This window comes from Marmota flaviventris, chromosome 1, assembly GCF_047511675.1.
Source record: "Marmota flaviventris isolate mMarFla1 chromosome 1, mMarFla1.hap1, whole genome shotgun sequence".
In the NCBI taxonomy this organism is placed as follows: domain Eukaryota; kingdom Metazoa; phylum Chordata; class Mammalia; order Rodentia; family Sciuridae; genus Marmota; species Marmota flaviventris.
The window spans coordinates 166,019,343-166,044,999 of record NC_092498.1 but is presented as its reverse complement, the minus strand read 5'-3'; the positions used below and the strand labels follow the sequence as shown (position 1 = coordinate 166,044,999).

Sequence of the window (25,657 nt, the reverse complement as noted above, 5' to 3'; positions counted from 1 at the left end):
TTGACATGTCCTGGGTCCAGTCTTCACCCACACAGGTGGAATTTTCCACTTCATTCTTTTGCAAATATTAAGGCCCTGGGCAGTCAACAGTGGATTCTTTGTCTCCTGAAGAGGGAGCCTTTACAGGCAAATGCCAGTTGTCTCCCAGGGGCCCCTGGAGCTGGCTGAAGCTGGGAAAGGAGCCCTTGGAGCACTCTGGCCCTTGGTGTCCCCTTGCTCCCTGTTCTGCTCCAGCTACTTGAACTTGGCAGAGTCAACTTTAATGCCTGCTTTGAGCCACGGACCCTGAAGCCACACCCAGGTCTGGAACCCACTGTTTCTAGCAGGGTCACAAACTGCAAACATTCTGTCTGCTCCAGTAGGAGGGGCCAGCCCAGGAAAGCACACAGACTGTGGTCATGGTGGTAACCAAGTATTAATGCCAATTCTGCCAGTTTCTAGGACCAAGCCCTGTGAGGTCACAACCTGTGTATCTTGTTTCCTGGGTATTTGCATGGATCTTCACCTTCATTGTTCTCACATTGGGGCTTCAAAGAATATCCAGAAACACAGGGAGGCAGGTGCCATTGTTGTTCTGTCAAAAACCCCAAGGTGACAGGTCAGCTTCAGGCTGTTGGGGAATCACCTAAGGTTTCACGGAGCTCTGTATTAGGTCAGTGGTGTTTTTGATCAGTGATTCTTGAAGGAATCTGTTTTTGTTGCTCTGATTGTTCTTATTTGTAACTGCAGCATCACATTCTGGGGGATGATTTTTGGCCAAATTATATTGTTATATTGTGTATTGCTTGCATGTTTGAATATGTAACAATAAATCCCTCAGTATGTACAACTGTAATACACCAACAAATATGTGTGTGTGTGGGGGGGGAAACATTGTGCACTTTATGGAGGAGGAAATGGAGAAGTAAGGCTGAGCAAGGAAGAGAAGAAGGATGGAACTCAGGCCATGCTATGAACTTGATAAAATCACCAGGTTATTTTAATTTTTCAAAGTATGCTATTAGCTCTTATTTCCTTTTGCCCTCCCATTTAAAAACAAAACAAAACAACAACAACAAAGGACTGAAATGGGTTCTTGTGTTCCCATTTTATGAATGAGGAAATTAGGCCAGGTTGCAACTTCTCTACCCTGACTTTTCTGCAATCCAGAGATCTTGACCATCAGCAACTTTCACTTCTCTTCTAAGCAGTGGAACATGACTTGTTGATGTCGTGCATGATCCCCAGCTCCTGATTTATTTCTGCCCTTTAATGCTGGAGTAATTTCTAGTTGATACAGGGAAGCAGTGAGAGTTTTGTAAGCAGCCCACCTTGTGGTCTTAGGACTCTCTGTGGTTAAACTGATCCAGAAGTTTGAAAGGGAAATGGCAATGAGCATGCGTGTGAAAGTTGGCAGGCTGGCTGGCTGGTTGGCCATGGATGCAAAGGCCCTTCACCAGAGCGGGCACTTGGCCCACTTCCTGGGCCTTGCTGGTGTTCTTGGAGGTGGCTACCAAGTGAATGTGGATTTTCAAATCAGCTGAGCTTTGCAGAGCTCCTCCCCTCTTACCTGCGTATGTCTGCAGGAAGTAACTCACGCTACAAGTAGTGACAGGGAAGCTTTGTCCTGAACTTTCTGGCAAGCCACTGAAGCTGACAGGTTTGGGGTCTCCTGGAGATTAATGTCTTGGCTGCAATATTCTTAGACTCTTTGTGGTGAGAGGCTAGATGTTTGTTTTAAAAATTTAATCTCACATAGGCTGAAATTCACTAAAAAATAATGATAATAAAAATGATGGAAAATGAAAGCCCATTCTCTTGTTAGGCTCCTCAGACATTGGTCACTGATCCAGGTGCCTTGAAAAGTTTCTAAACTCTGACTTGCATTCTGTACTTATCTTTTACAGACAATCACAGATAGTGTGTGGCTGGCTGGCTCTGGTTGCAGACTGCACTGTATCCTGTCATTTCTGGGCATAAGGTGAGTATGTTTTCACTGAGATTTAGAAAACCAGTTAAAAGTGCATTTGAAACAAAAACTTGTGACAGAGTGTTTGCAGATGGCCCCAAGCTCCTGTGGAAAAGCTAGAATCCCTCACCCTGGACCAGGCCCTCTGCCTCCATCTGGTTCTTTCCCTTCCTCCTTTAATAGGCATATTTGCGATTCCAAACCAAAAAAAACAATACTACAGAAAAAATTCTAGTCGGGTGTGGTAGTACACGCCCAGTGGCTCAGGAGCCTGAGGCAGGAGGATCACAAGTTCAAAGCCAGCCTCAGCAACAGTGAGTTGCTAAGCAAATCAGTGAGATCCTGTCTCTAAGTAAAATACAAAATAGGGCTGGGGATGTGACTCAGTGGTCGAGTGCCCCTGAGTTCAATCCCCAGTACCTACCCCCCCCACAAAAAAAAAACCTCTTTATTATGGAAAATTTGAAACATGCACAAAATTAGCCAGAAGAGATTATTGAATCTTAAATATCTCTAATTCATTGCTATCATAATAACAAAGCTATACAAAATGAAAGCAAACTGTCTTATGAGACAGTGTCCCCAGTGTCCCTTTCACATGTTGCTCTGCATTTCCTGTGAGTTGGTGGATGGATCTAGAAATACGGTCAGATTCAGACACAGACTTCGTGGCAAGGGTATTTTATATGTGACGTGCCTTCCCTTGTTCATACTCCTGCTGCGACGGTAAGGAGCAGGCCTTTGGTCTTAGTTGTCCCCTATGTGTCACTTCTCCTGAAATCATATTTGGTGCAGTCCAAGTAGACACTCACCCATATCTTTTCCTGCTGGTTCCTGGCACACCTTGTCTTGAGATCACCATGGTTGCTATGGAGAGTTGGTTGTGGGGTGGCATAGCAGCATCAGGGACCCTGGAGAGGGTCCTGGAGAGACAGATGATGGAGCCCAGTCCAGCTGGTGTCCATGGGGTAGACAGAAATGGGAGAATTCAGTAGCGCTTTTGTGACCTTATAAGAGAAGTCACTGTGCCTCTCTGCCTCACATTCCAAGTCTCTCTCTCCTATCTGGGAACGGGCAGTGCATTTTTATGCACCACTCATGTGGCATGTGTTTATTGAGTGCCTGCTGTGTGCCTCACTCTGGGAGTTGCACTGTACCCCAAATACTGTGTGTAAGGAAAGGAACCTGGCTGGAAGGGCAACTCTGGATGGACCCTGCTGAGCAGGAATTTGGTGACTTATGGCCACCAGATGCCTATTTTTGTCAGCTTTTTTTTGTGTTGCTATGACCAAAAGACCTGACAAGAACAATTTTAGAGGAAGAAAAGTTTATTTAGGGTTCATGATCTCAGAGATCTCAGTCCATAGATGGCCACATCATTGCTCTGGTCTCGAGTGAGTCCTGACATCATGGTGGAAGGGTGTGGTGGAGGAAAGCAGCTCAGGACTTGGCAACAAGGAAACAGAGAGAGAGCTCCACTCACCAAGACAGAATATATGCCCCCACGGTACAGCCCCAATGACCTACCTCTTCCAGCCACATCCTACCTGCCTACAGTTACCACCCAGTTAATCTTTATTGGTATTAATGCACTGGTTAAGTTACAGCTCTCATAACTCAGTCACACAAGATCTTTTGGGGGATACCTCATAGCAAAACCATCACACAATCTTGTGGTGACCTCTGGCTCCTGTGCTGAACCTGGTGTAGGGAGGGTGTTCAGCACCCTTGACGGAGGAAAAGAGGTTGGTTTTCCTCCCATCTTCACCTTACTCCTGTGTTACTATATACCAGCCAGGATACTGTATTCAACTGACTTCCCCTCAACTGGCTCTAGTGAAAGCTCTGTGTCCCCACTTTCATCCAAGGCCCTCTGCTGTGTGGCCCACGTATCCAGGCAGCCCAGAGCAAGGGCACATCTGAAGGACCCTATCCTTGGGGGCCAGCCTGAGTCTCCTACTTCATCTATCAGAATCATGACTCTTTGAGGGGACCTGAGGAAACTGAGTCACCCTAACAGCAACCTCAGCTGTGCCCTGCCTCCTAAACACACCTGGGACACTCATTTTGAAGCTACAGATGTGTCCATGAGGAGAAAAACTACAGGTGACCCAAGAAACTGTCCCTGTGGTAGGGCAGCCCAGGCTCCACTCTGGTGTTAGGACTTTAGGTTTTCTCACCTTGCTCTCTGCTTTTGATAGAGCCCACTACAGAGGTTTGAGAAAGGGGTGAGACCAGCTGGAGAACAGGGGTGTTACAGAGGACACTTTCTGGAATGCAGAATACAAGGACCCATGGCCCAGGGAGGCACTGAGGGGCAGCAGAGGGGAGGGGGGGAGGGCTGCCTCAAGTCTCAGGAGTCACAAGCATTGGCATTGCCCTGCGAGGCTGTCGGCCACATGTTACCAATGGGAAATCCTGCTCTGGTCACACCACAAGGCCCCACAGAGCTGGGAGGACAGCTTGGCCTTCCATTTGGCATCAGACTAGAGGACTTGCAGTGGTGAGGGGTTTCCTCAGCAGCCTATGTCCTGCTCTGTCCCATCTCAGCAGCTTCACCAAATGCCCTCTGTGCAATTAGCAGGGATGAGAAGCTGGGTACTGGGGCAGAGCAGGGTGGCCAGGTCTTCACGGCTCAGGAGTCTTCTCTGAAGAGCAAGCAATTAGCTCTTTCGGGAGAAGAGGAGAATTTCCAATGGGGTTGTTTTTATATATCAATATGTGGGAGATGAAATCCGTAGGAAGAAAAGCCTGCTTTTTGAAGAAGAGATGACTCTACTAAAAAAAGAAAATATTTTAAATTGAGGTACAGTAGTCGTACAGTAAAGTGTGTGTTATGGTAGTTTTCATCTGTGTATGTGTCCAGATAGCTGCCATCATGTCAGCATCCAGAACATTCCCTGTGCCCCGCTCCCTGGTGCTCCTGTCCATCTTGGCACACACCTATGGGCTCAGCATCCCATCTTGGACTCCCCAGGACATTTGGTTACAGGCCTTAGGCAGACCTGTCCCCCACCTGTGTCCCTTCAGACAGCATTAGAATACAGCCTGAGGCCAGGCCCAGCAAACAGTGGGAGGCCAGGCCGCAGTACCCTGTCAGAGAGATGAAACTTCCACAGGTCACCTCACTGCTAATTAATTGAGGTTCCAGTAAATACAAAGCAGCTCCAGGAAGGAGGACAGCTTCCCAGGAATAGAGGCCTTAGAGGGTCCTGAGGGAAGGGGTGAGTCAGGTGAGCACCAGTCCAGACATTGCCTGGAGGAGGGAGCAGCATGTGCCAATGCCCCAGTGGGGAAAGGGGTCTGAGCACCTGAGCTCAGAGAGCAAGCTGCCAGTGAGTGACGTGAGAGGTGGCAGGCTGAGCAGGAACCAGGCCAGGTGGGGTCTTAGAACCATAAGGACCTGGGGTCATGAGGAAGCTCATTCTGGCATCTTGGTGGGGGTGTTGGGTGGCCTTGGTTGGGGGTGGCAATGAGGTTTCTATGGGAGAAGGAGCAATGCCCAGTGTCATTTACTGGACTGTCACTAGCTCTCAGCTCAGGATTGATCTCAATAATCCTTCCCACCCTGGGCCACCATCCTACCACAGGGCTGGGCAGTAAGATGGTGGTGTCCTTGGGCAGGCCCTCTGAGGCTGCAGGAAAGCAGTCAACCCTCTGCCACTTCCTCAGTGCCCATAGCTCTGGTGTGGACACTTGGTGGCTTGAACCCTTTCCACATGCTGACCACAGCTTTTTGGCTTCCCTAATGTGGCTTCATTGGTCAGGCCTGTGGTGGGGTGGCTCCACTGTGACTTGACAGGGGGTGTAGATAGGAAACAAGCCCCAAAGGTCAAGTCCCTATCAGTCAGGGGCTGATGGTGATGGCATGGGATGGAGACCCCAGCCAACACCTGTGTCTTTGGGGGTTCGAATGGGATAAGCCACCTGACACACTCAGCAGGACAGTTGCTCCAACTGTTCTGAGTTAGTCTGGTTTGATTCTGAGTCAACACCATGGTTTGCTTGGTGCAGTGGCACTCCATGATCAGATAGGTTCACTTACCTGAATGAGGCCCAGCCTAGTGTGGGAACCTCATCCGCTGTCTCTTGGTACCTAGTGGTGAACAGTTAGGTTATGTATAATTTTTTGTGGTATAGACTATGCTGGATGGACCCCTTGTGCTTGTTTTTCAGTTTTGCAGTGCTCTTTTCTGGCTAAACTCCTGAAAGTAGGAGTGTTGAGACAAAGGGGTGCATCTTTAAAAATCCAACATGTTCATTACCTTCCAGAAAGGTTTACATGCTCCCCAGTTGTGTCCAAAGCAGGATCATTATTTATCATTCAGCCTGAGCATCTCAAAGGCCAAAATAGATTCAGGCATCATTGGGCATGCAGACCCTGGCTGGAACTGCTCAGCCCATCTGAGTTCATTGTCTCTTCTTGGGTGACTGCCCGAAGCAAGGCAGGACTTTAATGACCCAAAAGATGTGACCCTCACAAAGTACACTGCACTAGGCAGAAGCTAGGCAGGAAACATGCTCATGTGTGCACCCAAGAAATGAGTGGGAAGGAAGTGCTGTTAGGAGTCCTGTTCAGAATGTTCTTTCAGAAAGTTCCATCAGCACTGAAGCTGCACAATTCTGCAGACAGATTGTGCTTTGAGTGTGGAGCTCCTGAAACAGTGGGCAAGCATTTTATTCTGATTGTGGTTCTTTTGCATCTTAACTCCATCAAAATTATAAAAACTTATGCAACTGGTCACATGTTCAGAATTGCAGGAAATGTCTTGTCATATAAGATAATCAGTGTTCTGACCACAACATTGGGCAGATTTTTCAAACCTGTTTTTATCTATTGATTTGAGAACTAGAAATGAGAATTCTTAGTTGAAACTACAAAGGACTACTTTGATGAAAGTTAACAGTAAAAAGAGCAGGGTGGGAAGCCTGTATTTGTTACTTCTCATTGTTTCTTCTCTGTACTTGACCCATACCATATCCATCACTGGCCTTGGGCTGGCAGTCTGAACTTGAAAAGTCTGACTTCCCAAACAGCCCATGCCACAGCAAAAAGGGGCCAGCACCCAGGCTGGCCTGCCAGATGGGTGGTAGAGCTTGGGGGGCGGCCCTGTGCTCCAGGAGGTGGGCGTATGTGGCATGAAAGTCTTATCTCCTGGACTGTGAGGTAGAACAGATAGAAATCTCTCCCTCAAGCAAGGTGGATGGACCAGGTCACATCCTCTCCTCTTGGCCAGAGCCCTAGACCAGGCTTAGCCAAAGTTGGTGCCAGAAAATAGGGTAGGTCCAGAGTCAGAAGGAAGACTTGGATTCCACCACATGCTTCAAATCCTGCCCACTGTAGACAGAACCCCTCCTTTTGCTCCAACCTAGATGAACACGCTTGCCTTCCTCATCTCTCTGGTCCTGTTCCCACCCATCTCCCATACTGTTAATGCCAGGGGGTTCCTTCCCTGTCTGGACAGCTCTGGGAAGTGGGAAGGGTTACTTCCCTGTAGCTCCTACCCTCGGTCACCAGTATGTCCATCCATCCAGTCTGGGAGCCTGATAGGGCACTGTTCTGGGGGTTCAGGGGTCCTTGCCCTCCAAGAATTCCCTTTGGGTAGCAGCCCTCCATTTTGGCCCCATTACCCTTCCCCCTTATTCCCATTACAGTGATGAGCCTTGGCCCAGGCTGCAGACCCACTGAGAGTAGAGCCTGAGTGACAGGTGCCTGTTTCCCCCAGCCCAAGGCCTATCTTCTGAGGGGCTTGGTAAGTCTCAGGGGCAGGAAGTTCTCCCAGGCCTGGGAACCAGCCCTGCTGGGGGAGAAGAGGAAGGTTCACCCCAGCCCCTGCCTTGGTATGGGGAGGGGAGTAGGCAGGGGCTAGGTGCTACGCACCTCAGGGAGGTTAAGTGAGAGCCAGCGAGGGCCCCAGGGCTCCCATCTCCTTCCTTTAGCAGATCCCAGTCTGCGATTCTGAGCAAAGAGGCTGAGGCACCTAAGGGGATTTCCTCTAGCAGGAGTACAGACAGAAATGCCCCAATTTAGTCCCAACCTGGCTCATCCCATCCCTGCCCAAGGGCCGGAGAGATCTGTGGCTAGTCCCAAGCCAGACTCCAAACTCTCAGAACAATTAAAATTCCCCTTCATGTTAGAGGCTACTGGAGACTGTGGCATTTAGGAAGGTGTTTGAGGCAGAGCTGTGACAGGAGGTGGGGTCCTGGAATGCCAGCGGCAAAAGAGAGAAAATGACTGCTGCCACCCTCACCCCACAGGAGGGTCTGTCTTCACTTCTCCACAGTTGGCTCGGTGCCTCCTGGGGAAGCTGCCCATGTTGCTCTTAATCTTGTCAACTTTGATTATTACCCCATTTCAGACCTCTGTGCCTGTCACCTAGATTGAGATGCAGATGTCACCTGCGTAACAGGTGCAAATGGAAGCCCCTGGGTACATCTCCCTACTCCAGAAACTACTGTCCTCCAGTCTTAGTGCTTTTCTCTCTCATAATATGGAGGCACTTAACAATATCCAGGATTGAATTCCATGCTTTGGAGATTTTTTATTGTTGTTGTTTGTTTGGTAAAACATATGTAACATAAAATTTACCATTTTAATAATTTTTAAGAGTATACTTCAGTAGCATTAAGTATAGTCACACTAGCATACCCACTATCCATTTCCAATTAAAAAAAAAAAAAAATCTGGTGGTGGTGGGGTTTGCTGTGCTGAGGATCATACCCAGGACCTCACAACGTGCCAGGCAAGTGTTCTACTACCGAGCTACACTCCCAGCCCTCTAAAATGTTTTTGTCACTCTCCAAACAGAAGCACTGTTTCCATCAAACAGTATCTCCCTGTGCCTCTTTCCCCAGCTCCTACTAATCTCTAGTCCATTTGCTGTCTTTGAATTTGCTTTTGCTAGGCACCTTAAGTGAGTGGAATCCTATCATGTTAACCCTTTGGCATCCGGCATCAGGTTTTCAAGTTTCATCTATGCTGTGACTTGCATCAGAACTGCCTTCTCTTTTAAGGCTGAATAATATTCCATTGTGTGTATATGCCATGTCTTGTCTATCCACTCATCTGTTATGAGACGGTCTAGTTCTTTCTACCTTTTGGCCATTGTGATGAACACTGCTACAAACATTGATGCAGAAATATCTGTTTGAGGCTTCTCTTTCAGTTCTTTGGTATATACATAGGAGTGGAATTGCTGGACCATGTGGTAATACTGTTTAATTTTTTGAGAAACTGCTAACTTGTCTTCCACAATGGCTGCTATATTTTACTCCTCACCAGCTGCTACCGCGCTCTAGTTCCTCCACCCCCTCGCCAGCCTCTGTTTTCCATTTTGCTTTTGTTTTTAGCCACACAAATGGATGTGAAGAGGTGTCCCATCGTGGTTTGGATTCATATTTCTGCAGAGACTGGTGGCACCGAACATCTTGTCATGTGTTCATTGACCATTTATGCATCATCTTTGGAGAAAGGTCTATTCAAGTCCTTTTCTATGTGAGTTGGTTGTTGGTGGTTGTTGGATTGTATGCATACTGGATCTGGTACCTTATCAGGCATGTATATGATTTGAAAATATTTTTTCCTATTAGGTGTACTGTTGATGGTGTCCCTTGATGCACAAGTTTTTAACTTTGAGGAAGTACAGTTTATTTTTTCTTTTTCTTTTTTTTTTAATTGTTTTTTTAACTTTGAGGAAGTATGGTTTTTTTTTTTTTCCTATAATTTCAATCTTACATCCAGGAAAGCAGCACCAAATCCAATGTCACAAAGAGTTTCTCTATTTTGTTTTTCACCTGGCTTCCATAATTTGAGATCTACTTTTAGGTATTTGATCTCTTTTGAGTTAATGTTTGTATATGGTAAAGGCAAGAGTTCAACTTCATGCTTTATCATGTGGCATTCTAGTTTTCCCAACACCATTTGTTGAAAAGACTCTCCCTTCCCCATGGAAAGATACTTTTGTGCTGTACCACATTCCCAGCCCCTTTTTATACTTTAGAGACAGGTCTTGCTAAGTTACTTAGGGCCTCTCTAAGTTGCTGAGCTGGATTTGAACTCATGATCCTCCTTCCTTGGTCTCCTGAGCCACTGGGATCCCAGGCATATACCACGGCTCCCAACTAAAAATTTTTATTTTTAAAGTCCAACATTTTCTGATCACACATCTGACCACAGTGTTCTTGAGAACTGAAGTTAAGTCTGATTACTGTGGTTGATGAGGATTTTAAGTTCCAGCTCATGCTGTCCTGGGTGCATTCTGCCTGATGGAGCACTGCATCAAGATGCTTACTGTGGCCTAATTTTGCCTCACAGCCAGATGATTGCCACATCTCCTCTTGCACCTGCATGTACAAAGGCACCAACAGAGTTCACTGGCAGTGAGCAGCACAGGCTGTGTCCTGGGGTTTCATGGATTTTAATTAGATGTCTTAGAAACAAAGAAAAATGTATATAGATAGCTAAATCAAATTTAAGATGCAGGTCTTTGCCAGATGAAAAAGGTTTAAAGCCTTTAAAAGCATATGTCAATAATGACCATTTAGTTCTATGCAAATCAGTGACCTTCACTGCTAGTTAACTGCTCACTTCTTGGTAGCTAGAGGGGCCCGCCTCTGTCACCAGAAACAAGGCTCTTCACTCATTATCAGGAGGGTGGATGACCCTAATTGTGCTTGAGCAGAGTTCTCAGGAGCAGGATATGACTTAGTGTTAACTACTGTGTCATCTTCTACCGTGATCTTACCCCACTGCTGCTGTGGCCACAGTGGTCTTATTTTCAAGGGGCTGTGGGTAGTTCACACATGTATGTGTGCATATGGCACACATACATGTGTGAACTATTAACTATCCCGATTAAGTTGGGATCAGCCATAGGTGTTCTCATTTGAAATAGCGTTTGGAAATAGGAACACTGTTATGTGCAGACATGTCTAGGTTTTCATTTAATAAATAAGAAAAATACGTGGTCACTAAAAAAAGTGTGTTATAAAAATATAAGAGATTTGTTGTTGGACAAAGCAACATTCTTTTTCTCAATCACCGCACATCAGTTTCTTTAGAATCAAAAGTTCTGGACATATTTTGCAATCTGAAGACTATAATGTCATTTGTTACTTAGATGTGTGAAAACAAGTTTCTTTGGAGGAAAAAGTTTGCATTTGCAAGTGTTCTGTGGAATTGGTTATTTTTAAAAAATATATACTTATTTTTCAGTTGCAATACCTTTATTTTATTTTTATAAATAAGGATCAAAGGATCAAACCCAGGTCCTCAAATGTGCTAGGCAAGTGCTCTACCACTGAGCCACAACCTCAGCACCGAGGAATTGGTTATTTTTATTGTTATCAATGTAATTGTTTTTAAGTGTTCAGTGTCTTTGTTGCAATATGAAATGTATTAAAACATCCATGTTCTATTAAAAAACAATCGGTTGACCATCTATGCAAGGGTTTAATTCTGGCTCTCTATTCCATTAGTCTGAATGTCTGTCTTTATGCCGCTAGCATGCTGTTTTGGTTACTGTAGCTTTGTGGTAATTTGGGAAGTCAGGAATTGTGAATCCTTTAGCTTTTTCTATTTCAAGGTTTCCTTGTTTGTTTTGCTGTTGGAGGTTTCTTGAGATTCCATAAAAATTTAGGATGAGCTTTTCTACTGCAAAAAAATGCTACTGGAATTTTGATAGAAATTGTGTTAAATCTGTGTGTCATGTCACCTTGGGTTGTATTGTCATCATGAGCATATTAACTCCTCCAGTCCACAATCATAGAATGTCTTGCTTTTTTTATGTTGTCCTTAAATTTTTCAGCAACATTTTGTAGTTTTCAATGCATAAGTCTTTTAACACCTTGGTTAAGTTTATTCTCTATTCCTAATATTTTTTTCTTTTTGATGCTATTATAAATGGCATTTCTTTTCAGATTTTTCATTGTTAGTATAGAGAAATGCAATTAATTAATTTTTGTGTTTATTTTTGTATCCTACAACTTTGCTGAACTTCTCTAATAGCTCTAATGAATTTATTTTGTTTTCTGTGTATAATTTTTCTGTTTTCTACATAGAAGATCATGTCATCTGCAAACAGATACAATTTTACATCTTTCTTTTCAACTTGGTTTCCCTCCCCCCCCCCCCCCCTTAATTGCTGTGGCTGGAACTTCCAATATTATATTGAATACAAATAGCAAAAACAAGCATCCTTGTCTGGTTCCTGATCTTAGAGGAAAATCTTTCCCTCTTTCACCATTGAGTATGATGTTAGCTGTGTGTTTTTTCCATATATGACCTTTGTTGTGTTGAGGAAGTTTCCCCTTATTCCTTCTTTGGGTGTTTTAATTATTCAAGGGTGTTAATTTTATCGCATGATTTTTCTTTCATTCAGTTAATGTGTATTTCATGGAATAATTTTTGTATGTTGAAGCATCTTTGCACTCTAGGAACAAAACCACTTGGTCATGGTGTAGAATCCTTTTAACATATTGCTGAAATTAATTTGCTAGTGTTTTGTTGAGACTCTTTACTCTTCATAAGAGAGCTTGGCTTGTAGTTTTCTTGCAGTGTCTGCCTGATAGCTCAGTACTGCTGGCTTCAGAATTAGGAAGTTTCCCTTCCTCTTCAATATTTTGGAAGTGTTAGATAGGGGTTGTTGTTAATTCTTTAAGTGTTGGTAGAGTTCACCATGAAGATATCTGGTCCAGAGCTTTTCTTTGATGGGAGGTTTTGGTTACTGATTCTATCTCCTTACTGATTATAAGTTTTTTCAGATATTCTGTTTCTTCATGATTCAGTTTTGGTAGGTTGTTTCTGAAAATTAGTCTATTTCTTCTAGATTATCCAATTTATTGGTATACTATTGATTATAATACTCTTATAATCTTTTTTATATCTGTAAAGTCAGTAGTGATATCCATACTGTCATTTCTGAGTTTGCTGATTTTGAACGCACTACTAATGTGAATCTCTTTAAGTCTTTTTTCTTAGTCTTTTCTTCCTTAGGTACAAGTTTATCAATTATGTTGTTTTCTGAAGAATGACTTTTGTCTTAATTGATTTTATTTATTGTTTTTCTACTTTTATTTATCTCTAATCTATATTTCCTTCCTGCTGCTAGCTTTTGGTTTAGTTTTTTTTCCTGTTTCTTTGAAGTATAAAGTTAAGCTTTTATTTCAGATCTTTCTCTATTTTAATCTATGCAATTACAGCTATAAATTTCCCTCAGTGCTGCTTCCATTGTATATCTTAAGTTTTGGTATTTTGTGTTTTTCATTTGTCTTGTTGTGTTTCTAATTTTTGTGATTTCTTCTTTGACTCATAAATTGCTTTAAAACTTTTTAAAAATTTCTACCTGTTTGTGAATTTTCCTTCTGTTATCGATTTCTAGTCTCATTCCACTGTGATCTAAAAAGATTCTTGGTTGATTTGTCTTTTTAAATTTATTAAGACTTGTTTTACTGCCTAACATGTAATCTTCTAGGAGATTCTTCCATGCTCCCTTGAGGGAAAATGTGTATTCTATTGTTGGTTTGGATGTTCTGTAATTATCTGTTAGGTTCCATTGGTTTATGGTGTTATTTACATCTTCTATTTCCTTTTTGATGTATCATTATTGAAATCTGAGTATTGGAAACATTATTATTATAGAACTGTCTGTTTCTCCTTTCAACATCTCAGTGTTTGCTTTATATATTTTGGGGCTCTGATGTGTGGTTCATATATTAATTTCATGCTTTAAATTTTCTTACATCAATTCAGGCCACAACCTTCTTTATATTCTGAGTATATTTTTAGATTTCCACTATGTTGACGTGAGATGCTATGGTTCCTTTCCTGCTGTGAGGTATTTCTTTGTACAACTATATAACTGCAGCTTTTTCAATGTGTTGTCTCCCTCCATAAACGTCTTTTTGTTTTGTTTGTTGTTTTGGTTTTTTTTAAACTGATGCTGGGGATTGAGCCCAGGGCCTTATGCACGCTGAGCAAGCACTCTACCATTGAGCTACACCCCCCAGATGTCCATATACCTTTTGAAATCAGCATGTTAGGTTACACACACACACACACACACACACACCCTATTAAGATTTTATTAGCATTTATTGGGTCTAATTGACATAATATCAATATTGGGTCTTCCCATTCGTGGGATCTCATTCTGTTTATTTAAGTCATCTTTAATTTTTCTCAGTGTTTTGCAGTTTTCTGTTTATAGGTCTTGCACCAATTTTGTTAAATTTACTTCTAATTGTTTCGTATTTCTGGATGCTCTTCTAAGTGTGTTTTGTCTCTTTGGTTGTTCATGGAGGGAGGGATCAATCTCCCACCAACCAAAATTGGTTTGCTGTTGATTCTGATGATGCCACATACATACAGCAAAAGGATGTTAGGAGGTTTGTGCTCACACAGTGGACTTCATGAGGCGAGCAGTACAGGCACCCAGGCCAGCGCAGATGGCTTGAGCAGAGGGAGGAACAAGTGTTCCTGGATTCTATGGTAGCCACAGTTTGGGGCCAAGGTAAAGACACCTGTATGCAGAAGGAATGGGGTAATTTGAACTTCCACACTCATACATGGGGCAGGAATGCCAGGCGAGAATTGCGGGGGTGCATAGGCGTGGGAGTTGTCAGTGGTCAGACATCAAAAATGGGGTCAGACTCTTTATTACAGTTTTTAGAAGAGTTAAATTTTTTAGAGCAGTTTCACAGCAAAATCAAAAGGAAGAGACAGAGTTCCCATAGAGCCCTCACACATGAATAATCCCTCCCCCATTTTCACCTTTCCTCTCCAGAATGGTGCATTCATTACGGGTGACAGATCAGCACTGATGTGCATGATCATAGAGATGTACGTGATTTATACTAGGGTCCCTGGTAGTGGTGTGCATCCTATGTCACTATGTATAGTGATATCTCTGTGTATGGGATAGAGCAGTTTCACTGCCCTAAATCTTCTCTCTGCCCTTCCCCTCATCTCCACCTTTCTCCCTCAAACCCCTGGCAACCACCCATCTTTTTACTGTCCCCATGGTTTTGCCTTTGCTAGAATGTTGTATTGTCAGAATCATACAGCCATGTCTTTTCACATGGGCTTCTTTCACTTAGGTAACCTGCATTTAAGTTTTCTTTGTGCCCTCTCATGACTTCAGGGGTCATTTCTTTTTAGCGGTGAGTAATTTGCCGTTGTCTGGTTGCACCAGTTTGTTTATCCATTCACCTGCTGAAGGACACCCTGGTTGCTTCCAAGTTTGGACAATTATTAATAAAGCTGCTGTAAACATCCATGTGTAGGTTTGTGTGTGAATGTGTGTTCAGCTCCTGTGTGTAAATACCAAGGAACGCAATTGCTGGGTTATTTGGGAAGAGTATATTTAGTTTTATAAGAAATTGCCAAGCTATCTTCCAAAGTGGGTAGTACATTTTGCATTTTCTCCAGCAATGAGTGAGAATTTCTGTTGCTGTATATATTTGCCAGAAGTTAATGGCATTCGAGTTCTAGATTTTTGACCATTCTAATAGGTATGTAGTGGTACTACTTTTCTTTTTCTTCTTTTTTCTTTTTTTTTGCACTTGGGACTGAATCCACGGGTGCTTAACCACTGAGCCACATCCTCAGCTCTTTTTATTTTTTGAGACAGGGTCTCCCTAAGTTGCTGAGGATAGCCTTGAACTTGCGATGCTCCCATCTTGGCCCCCTGAGTCTCTGGGATTACAGGCATGTGTCCCCATGCCCAGTGTTAGTGGTATTTCATTCTTGTTTTAATTTTCATTTCCCTGATGACCTATGATGTTAAAGCATCTTTTCTTATGCTTGTTTGCCACCTGTATATCATCTTTGGTGGGGTATCTATCAAGGACTTTGGCCTGCTTTTAATAGGGTTGTTGTTAAAAGGCTGGGGAATGTGGAATGTGGCTCAGTGGTAAAACACCCCTGCATTCAATTCCCAGTATCTCCTGAGAAAAAAATGTATTTGTATATTTTGGATAATAGTTCTCTATCACATAGGAATTCTGCAAATATTTTAGTCCAGTCATTGACTTGTCTTCTCAATTCTTGACAGTATCTCTGCCGAGTACAATATTTTTATTTTAATGAAGTTGGGTTTATCAGTTTTCCTGTAATAGATTTTGCCTTTGGTGTCCTATCTGAAAAGCCCTTGTGAAACCCAAGGACATCTAGATTTTCTCCTGTTATCTTCTAGGGGTTTTATGTTTTGTATTTTATGTTGTACATTTAGATCTGTGATCCATCTTGAATTAATTGCTGTAAAGGAAGAAGAAGATCCACGTCTAGATTGATGTGTGGGGCCTTGGCTGTCCAAGGCCAGCTGACTGTATTTTTGTGGTGTACACAGAATATATACCCCATAGCTACGTCCCAGTTCCCACCTCCTCCAGTCACATCCTACCACTTCAGTTAATCCCATCAGGGATCAATTCACTGATTGATTGGGTTAAGACCCTTACAACCCAATCATTTCTCCTCTGAACCTTGTTGCATTGTCTCACATGTGACCTTAAGGGGGATACCTCACATCCAAACCATAACAGCAATAAAGTATGATATTCATTTTATTTATGGGGTTTTGTAGATATTCTTTATCATGTTGAAGCTCCCTGCCCATTCCTACTTCACTGAGCTTTTTCATGTCAGATGCTTTTTCTGCATCTATGGTTATGATGTGAATTTTCTTCTTTAGCCTCTTGGTGTCATGGGTTACTTTAATTGCTTTTCAAATAGTGAGCCAGCCTTATGTACATAGGACAAATCCCCACTTGACTATGATGTTTAGTTCTTTTTATGTATATTTTATTGAGGTTTTTTTAATTTATGTTCGTGAGAGATACTGGTCTATAGTTATATTTTTGTCTGGTTTTGGTAGTAGGGTGATGCTGGCTTCGTAGAATGAATTAGGAAATGAAAGCAGAATGACTATCTTACGAAGAAAGATGGAGAATTGGTCTACTTTTACCCTTAAATGTTTGGTAGAAGTCGCCTGAGAGCCCCTGTGGGTGTGATACTTTCTGTGTTGAAATGTGAACTATTGATTCCATTTCTTTAATAGACATTGTCTTATTCAAAGCATATTTGTTTGCCTTTCAAGAAATTGGCCATTTGATCTAGATTATCTCCTTTATGTTAAAAGATGTATTCACTGGGGGTACACAGAATCTTTTAGGTGTATTTTTCAATTTAGTAAGCTAGAGTTTTGGTGGGGGGAGTTGTTTTTTCTTTTAGCCCTTGGCTACTGTTCCATTGCCTTCTGGATTGCATGTTTTCTGACAAGAAGCTTGCTGTCATTCTTACATAAAGTCCTCTGTTTTCATCTGGCTACTTTGATGGGTTCTCTCTTTATTTTGGAGTTTTAGCAGTTCAACTCTGACGTCTTCGGAGGCATTTTTTCTTTGTGTTAATGGGATGCTTTGTGCTTGGGATGCTTAAAGATTCTGGAATCTATGTTTGTCTTGCACTCATTTTGAAAAAGTCTCATCAGTTTCTTCAAATATTTTTTTTCTGGTTAGATGTACATGACAGTAGAGTGTACTTTGACATGTTATACATACATGGAGTTTAACTTATTCTGATTATGTATAACCACAAGAATGGGATCCTAATGTGGCATTTCAAAGGTCATGTGTTCACCTATGAACATATGAAAGTTATGTCCAATTCATTCTACTGTCTTTCCTATTCCCATCCCCACTTCCCTTTGTCTAATCCAATGAACCTCTATTCTTCCCTCTCCCTCCTTCATTGTGTGTTAACATCCGCATATCAGAACATTCTGCTTTTGGTTTTTGGGGATTGGAAAATATCACTTAGCATGATAGTCTCCAGATCCATCCATTTACTGCAAAAGTCATAAAGCAGTCATTCTTTTTTTATGGCTAATTTTCCAGTGTGTGCATTTATGTGTATACATATATACATACCACATATGTGTGTATATGTATATGTATGTGTATGTATGTGTATTTATGTGTGTATATGTGCGTGTGTGTATGTGTGTGTGTGTATATATTCCACATTTTATTATCCATTTGTCTGTTGAAGGACACCTAGGTTGGTTCCATAGCTTAGCTATTGTGAATTGAGCTGCTATAAACATTGATGTGGCTGTGTCACTGTAGTATACTGATTTCATAAGTCCTTTGGGTATATACCAAGGGATGGGGTAACTGGGTCAAATTGTGGTTCCATTTCAAGTTTTCTGAGGAATCTTTATACTGCTTTCCAGAGTGGTTGCAACAATTTGCAATCCCACCAGAAATACTATGAGTGTACTTCTCCCCACATCCTCGCCAACATTTATTGTTACTTGTATTCTTGATAATTGACATTCTGACTGGAGCGAGATGGAATCTCAGTGTAGTTTTAATTTGCATTTCTGTAATTGCTAGAGATTTTGAACATTTTTCATATATTGACCCATTTGTATTTCTTCTGTGAAGTGGCTGTTCAGTTCCTTTTGCCCATTTATTGATTGGGTTATTTATTTATTGTTTTTTTTTATATATATATCCTACAGATTCATTCTGTATCTGAGGTGGAGGTGGCAAAGATTTTTCTCCCATTCTGTAGACTCGCTCTTCATGTTCTTGATTGTTTCCTTTGCTGTGAAAAAGCTTTTTAGTTTTATATTACCCCATTTATAGATTCTTGACTTTACTTCTTGTGCTTTAGGAGTCTTATTGAGGAAGTTGGTTCCTAAGCCAATATGATAGATAGTTGGGTCTACATTTTCTTCTAGTAGGCTCAGGGTCTCTGGTCTAATGCCTAGATCCTTGATCCACTTAGAGTTGAGTTTTGTGCAGGGTGAGAGATAGGGGTCTAATTTCATTTTATTAAGTATGGATTTCCAGTTCTCCCAGCACCATTTGTTGAACAGGCTATATTTCCTCATTTTATGTATATATACATATATATATAAATTACCTTTGTCTAGTATGAGATAACTGTGTTTATGTGGGTTTGTCTCTGTTTTCTATTCTCTTCCATTTGTATATCATTTTTCAAATATTTTGTCTCCCTTTTGTGGTGCTGGGTAAGCACTCTACCACTGAGCTACACCTGAAGCCCCCCTTGTTTTCCCTCCTCTCCTTCTACCCCTCTTGGATCCCAGTTATCCATACTTCAGATGGTTTGATATTGTCCTTAAGCTTCAGCTGTTCTGCTCTCCCCCTTTCCCTCTTCTGTTTACCTTCAGATTCACTGACTATTTATCTCCAGTATTATATTTTTTCTTGAATTTCTGTATAGTTGCCAATGTTTTGCTCAATTCTGTTCAATATGTTGCCCACCCTTTTTACTAATCTTTTATAATGTTCATCTTGGTTCTTTTAATGTCTGATGGTTGTAATATCCAGTGGGTCATCCTTTGGTCTGGTTTTGTTGACTGCTTTCTCTCTTGACAAGGAGTCATTTATCTTTTAAAAACTTTGTATGGAATACTAGTCTCACATGTTCAGGACAGTGGAGGCTGAGATGGATGGTTTTCCTACTTTTTATTCCATCAGGTTGTTAGTTGGGAGCTGAGCGGTGGGTGCTGCTCTGAGGGTGCCTAGAGGCTCTTCTCAGTGTGTCTGCTTCAGACAGGACTGTGAGGAGCCCCTGCCGTCTTCCTCCTGTGCCTTGGCACAGAGAAGAGAAAGGAGGAGTCTTCTCTGTATTCTTACCCTGCCTCTAGTGCTAGGCTGTATTTATGAGGTACAGGGTTCAAGGTAGGGCTTATCAGAATTTTCTTGGGGGTTCCTAGTTCTCGTAACTAGGTCAATTTCTGTATTGGGAAGACACATTGGGCCTGTACCTTATGGGTGGGTTTTCTCCAGTGTTGTTATTGGAGGTTGTGAAGGCACACTCTGATTCTTTTCTACTGAGCATGTTGGGGGTTTGAGTTTAACATTGTTGTGGAAGAGACCCTGCAAATACTATTGCAGTTTCACTGTCAAAATTCCAGTAGTATGCTACAGAGTGATCTTTTAAGAGTGTCTCTCTGACCCTGTCCCCTTCTTAAAACCTCTCTGGTGCTCCTGTGGTCCCTCAAGTCAAAGGCTATGAGCTCCACAGTCTGGGGGCCCTTCCTTCCATTACTTATGCCTTGTTCTCCTCCCTGGCTCCAGAACATCAGTTTTGGAAGCAGATTTTTTTCCTCTATCACTAGAGGAAAAAATACCATGCCTGGTACCTGGTAGGGGTTCAGCAACTGTCTCCAGTGAACGAGTGTAGGTGCCTTTGCTTTCCCACCCTGGAAAGCTCTTTCTTCTGCCTTCCAGTAGACAGATTTTTGGCCTCCTGGTTCATGCACAATGTCACAGGAAAATCTTTCCAGGGCACCTCTGCTGCTGCCCAAGCCCTGTGATCGTCGGTCCTGGCTGGCATACTTCGATATGGAATTTTTTGCTCCTTCTCAGTTGCCCTTAGAAGTGACTATGGGTGACTGCTGGCCCCAACCAATGCAGAGCAGGCCTTTGGTGACCTTCCAGTGGACTTTTGCTGTCCCAGTATGGCCACCCCAGCTTTGGTCTGATTTTTGCACATGCTCGCAGATTAGGATGCTTAATGCCCCTTTTCTTGTCCTAGGAAAAGTGGATTATCCCATTCCCCTCCGTGGACAGGAAGACTTGAGCTGAAATATGTGGCGTATCCTTCAAGGCCGGAGCCAAGGGTGCTTGGGCCATCGGGGAGTCCTGGCAAGGGCAACCCTGGGGCAGCCAGGGCCCCCGGGTAGCAGAGCCCGGACTAGCGCTGGTTCGCAGATTGGGGATGAACACAGCTACGTGGTGGTGGGTGCGGGCTCTGCGGGCTGTGTGCTGGCCAATCGGCTCACCGAGGACCCTGCAGAGCGGGTGCTGCTGCTGGAGGCAGGGCCCAAGGACTTGCTGGCTGGGAGCAAGCGGCTCCTATGGAAGATCCACATGCCCGCAGCCCTCGTGGACAACCTGTGTGATGACAAGTATAACTGGTCCTACCACACAGAGCCACAGCTGGCCATGGACAGGCGTGCACTGTACTGGCCACGTGGCCGCGTCTGGGGTGGCTCATCATCCCTCAATGCCATGGTCTACATCCGTGGGCACGCTGAAGACTACGACCGCTGGCAGAGCCAAGGTGCTGAAGGCTGGGATTATGAACACTGCCTGCCCTACTTCCGCAGGGCACAGGGCCACGAGCTGGGTGCCAGCCAGTACCGTGGCGGCGATGGCCCACTGCGTGTGTCCAGAGGCAAGACAGGCCACCCGCTGCACCTGGCATTCTTGCAGGCGGCACAGCAGGCCGGCTACCCGCTCACCGACGACATGAACGGCTTCCAGCAGGAGGGCTTCGGCTGGATGGATATGACCATCCACGAAGGTAGCGTGGGTCCCCGCTGTCCTCACATCCTAAACTGTACTCTATCACGGCCCATTCCCTCTAGCCCTATTGGGATCAGTAAGTGTGGTAAAATGGTATTGGAGGAAAGTAGGTGATACACTGGCCCCCAGATGCTACAGAATGTACCCCAATACCAGAGACATGGCATCACTTTGGCCCTGGTGGTGTGGACAAGGGATAATGGGCTTCTTGGACCAAGAGCTCAGAGTTTTCGAGAAGAGGAAATTAAGGCGCAGAGAGGCAGTCAGGAGCACATGGCCCTCTTCGGTGGCACCCTCTTTCATAAACTGGGATACTGACCCAGAGGCATGTAGGACAGAAGCAAGGCCAGGGCTCACTTCAGGGTCCTGACCCCTCTGTCATCCTGTTAGGGTAAAAGATGGTTTTCCACCTGTGCCCAGGGGACCTCGGGTAGATGTCGACTTGGGCAGGGCTTCAGGGCTCAACCTTACTTTGAAGACAGGCCTTGCATAGTCAGAGGCAGGACATATTCACCATTTCCCCAGCCTTCCAGAAGTGTCAGCGAAAGAACAGGGGCTATACTTTGATCTTGCTCTGTCCTGCAGGCAAGCGCTGGAGTGCAGCCTGTGCCTACCTGCACCCGGCACTGAACCGCCCCAACCTCAGGGCTGAAGTCCAGACGCTTGTGAGCAGGGTGCTGTTTGAAGGCACCCGTGCTGTGGGTGTGGAATACATCAAGAATGGCCAGAGCCACCGGGTGAGTGAACTACAGCAGGGCCCCTCTTAGCTCAGAGCACAGGAAGGGAATGTGCAGCCTGGGCAGAAGTCATGCCCTCCTCCCCAGCCACATGCTCTTGTCCCTCTGATGAGTGACAGAAGAGATGGATTGTCCTCTGCCTCATGGGGAGGCTGTGGCTGGTAGAGAGGAGGAAGATCCTCTGGTACCAGTATGCCATGCTCACCTCAGGTTTATGCTAGAGGTTTTAAAACCCATAAATGAGATTGAATGCTGTGCTGCTGCAGTGTGCTTTTCTCCACTTACCAGGTTGGTTTGGCTCCATGCATGCATGCTTTTACTACTTGAGTGACTGTTTTCATTCACCTCATTTAAATGCCCCCGTTTGCTTTATTTTTTTGCTACTTGGGACGGAACCCAAGGACTTGAGCACACTAGTTGCTTTATCAGAGCCCTTGAGATAGAACCCAGCCTCCACAACTCTGATCCTAAGCTGTGATTGTCAGGCTAATCTGTTTTTAAGGCCACTGTTACAGAATGTTCTAGAGCTAGGTCCATGATTTGAACATACCCTGAATGCACATGCAGGTTACTTTCAAATGGTGACACGGTGCACTCCCCCTTTATTCCTGGGCCTGTGAGCAGGATCTCCAGGGTGGTGACGGCAGCATCCTCATGCCCAACATGAGTACATCCCAAGGCCATGTTCTTGTGGCTCTGGAGTGGGGTGCTGGTCTGTGAGCTGCGAGAATAGCTGGCTCTCAGGAGATATGACTGGGTGGTTCTTTGCCTCTTCCAGGCTTATGCCAGCAAGGAGGTGATCCTGAGTGGGGGTGCCATCAACTCTCCACAGCTGCTCATGCTTTCAGGCATTGGGAATGCAGATGACCTCAAGAGACTGGGCATCCCTGTGGTGTGCCACCTGCCTGGTGAGCCCCCCCCCCCCGCCTTACTACTTCCAGAAACTGACACATCTTTCCCATGAGCCCAAGGGTCTCCAGGTTGCCCTGGACATTCTTGACCCTGGGCATGGATCCGTAGCCAGCCCCTCCCACTTGGACAAGGCAGGAGTTGCAGGAAGGGTGGCTGAGACACAGGGGCCAGACAGGAGCTGGCTTAGAAGATAAGTGAAAGGGGGACAGGGTTCGAAGCGAGCTAAGCCTCCATGGTAGCCATTTTCCCTAACCACTCCCTCCCGTTCTAGGAGTTGGCCAGAACCTGCAGGACCACCTGGAGATATACATCCAACAGGCCTGCACCCACCCCATCACCCTCCACTCAGCCCAGAAGCCCTTGAGGAAGATCTGCATTGGACTGGAATGGCTGTGGAGATTCACAGGTAGGCAGGTTCCTCTGTGACCTTGGTGGCTGTGGGCATTGTGCTCTCCTTCCCGAGGAGCTAAGCAAGGACTCTAGGCTTCAGGTTTCTGTTTGAAGCTGAACTAGGCCCTTTACCCGAGCCCTAAGCTCCTGCCTGACAGACTGGTATGAGGGCCTGAAGCCCTTAGCACAGTGCCCACTCAAGCAGAATGCTCAGGTGCTGCCCTTCTTATAGGCAGGTGGGGATAGACCACCACGTGGAACAAGGCAGAGAGAAGACCTTGGTACTGGGCTGCAGAATCGGCACTGCCTCAACCAGGGGACCTTTCTTGGAAATCCTCCCCAGCTCAGACTGTTTCCCCCTCCTTTGCTATACCCTGAACCAGGTGGGAGGGGCCAACAGGCAGCTGAAGCCCCCATTAGGCACAGGGTTGATATTTAAAGCTGTGGTGTGGGTGAACCCACCTGCGGCAGCTATGGCTAGAGCTTAGGGCCAGGAGGATGGGGGGAAGGTACCAGGAACAATTGTTCTGCCTGCCTTATCCTCTTCTGATACTCAGGGTATGGAGCCACATCCCATCTGGAAACGGGTGGGTTTATCCGCAGCCAGCCTGGGGTCTCCCACCCAGATATTCAGTTCCATTTCCTGCCATCCCAAGTGATTGACCATGGCCGGGTCCCCACCAAGCAGGAGGCTTACCAGGTGAGCTCAGGAGCCACTGCTAGGCAGATTCCTCCTCCCCAGTACGGGGCTTTCAGACCCTTGCCCTCCAGTGGCTCAGTGTGTCAATGGGGAGAGAAAAGTGGCAGCCCAGAATCTTTGTTTGGAAGGGAGGAGTTGATCAGTGTGAGGAGGGGGCTCTGGGGTCCCACCACCAGCCATGGGCAAGATAGGCTGTGTACCAAGGAGTGTAAAGCTGGGAGGGAACAGGGATTCCTGGAGATAGGGCGAGATGCAGGCCAGACGTGTCAGACTGTACCTGTTCTTAATAGATGCTGGCTTACCCCACAGGAAACCAAGGACTGCTGCAGGCTACTGAGTTGGGTTGAGGGAGGTCAATGTCATTGTCTCCTCTGAACTCTCCTAGGTACATGTGGGGCCTATGCGGAGCCCAAGTGTGGGCTGGCTCAAACTGAGAAGTAAAAATCCCCAGGACCACCCAATAATCCAACCCAACTACTTGTCCACAGGTAATTCAGGAGCTGCTGGTATCTCCCCTCTACCTAGGCTGGATAAATGCCTTTATAGGATCCTCATTTGTCCCTGCCCTATCACCCTAGGCCATAAGCTTGGAGGCACAATGTCCTGGGCCAGGTGAAGTAACCCCAGCACCTCACTTGGCAGGTGAGAGGTGCAGGGACACCTGGCGGTGTGTGTGCAGCTCGCCATCCCAGGCCTGCCTATTTGCCAAAATGAGCACCTCTGTTGGACAGAGCCTGCCTCTGCTACCATGTGGCTGTGAAAGCCCCCATGCCAACTCTGGGGCAGAAGCTGCCCATCTAGATGGTTATGGGCAGGTGATACACACCTGGTGACTTGGTCTTCCTTCCGTGTCTGTGAACTTTGTCCCCTGTGGCTGGTTGAGTCTCTGCATACCTGGAATTTTCCAGGGAGGCCAGCATGGTAAGAGGAAGGGCCTCATTTTGTCTCTTCTCTTCAGAAACAGATATCAAAGAATTCCGTCAGTGTGTGAGGCTGTCCAGAGAAATTTTTGCACAGGAAGCCCTGGCTCCCTTTCGGGGGGAAGAACTCCAGCCAGGAAGCCACGTTCAGTCCGATAAGGAGATAGATGCCTTTGTGCGGAGAAAAGCCGACAGTGCCTACCACCCCTCATGCACCTGTAAGATGGGCCAGCCCTCCGATCCCATGGCCGTGGTGGACCCAAAGACCAGGGTCCTGGGGGTAGAAAACCTCAGGGTCGTTGATGCCTCCATCATGCCCAGCATAGTTAGTGGCAACCTGAACGCCCCCACAATCATGATTGCAGAAAAAGCAGCCGACATCATTAAGGGGCAGCCTGCACTCTGGGACAGGGATGTTCCTGTCTACAAGCCTAAGACCTTGGACACCCAGCGTTAAGACAGCCACTGCCTTAGGATGACCAGAGAGGCCCCCAGCACGCTGACAGGACCGATCAGCCAGCCCTTCCTCCAAATGTTGCCAGAAGCCACCTGGAACACTGGGACCTAGGTAGCCCTATTCAGTGGCTGAGAACTGGATAATGTCTCAGGAAATGAGACTAGTTCTAGTCAGTATGTCAAGTTGTTCTCCTCCAGCATTTTGATATAGTCCTTTGGGAGAAGGCCACTGTGCAGCCTGGGACCCTGC

General features: G+C 45.2%; 1 protein-coding gene across 1 annotated transcript; it reads left to right on the top strand.

The window, feature by feature from the left end:
• The first annotated feature begins 1,885 nt into the window (after positions 1-1,885).
• On the top strand, positions 1,886-25,651 carry Chdh (choline dehydrogenase). Its single transcript, XM_027947783.3, has 8 exons — positions 1,886-1,960; positions 20,520-21,290; positions 21,878-22,029; positions 22,808-22,937; positions 23,213-23,347; positions 23,889-24,031; positions 24,417-24,519; positions 24,990-25,651. Exons 2-8 carry the CDS (start codon positions 20,573-20,575, stop codon positions 25,406-25,408), a joined length of 1,800 nt encoding a protein of 599 aa, XP_027803584.1. The 5' UTR covers positions 1,886-1,960; positions 20,520-20,572; the 3' UTR covers positions 25,409-25,651.
• Positions 25,652-25,657: the final 6 nt, after the last annotated feature.

Excerpts from the sequence above, each read along its gene's own strand:
- Chdh (XM_027947783.3), top strand. The coding sequence starts at position 20,573 with ATGTGGCGTATCCTTCAAGGCCGGAGCCAAGGGTGCTTGGGCCATCGG. Across the intron at positions 21,291-21,877 it reads GGATATGACCATCCACGAAG|GCAAGCGCTGGAGTGCAGCC; the intron begins GTAGCGTGGGTC and ends TCTGTCCTGCAG. Across the intron at positions 24,520-24,989 it reads ACCCAACTACTTGTCCACAG|AAACAGATATCAAAGAATTC; the intron begins GTAATTCAGGAG and ends TCTTCTCTTCAG.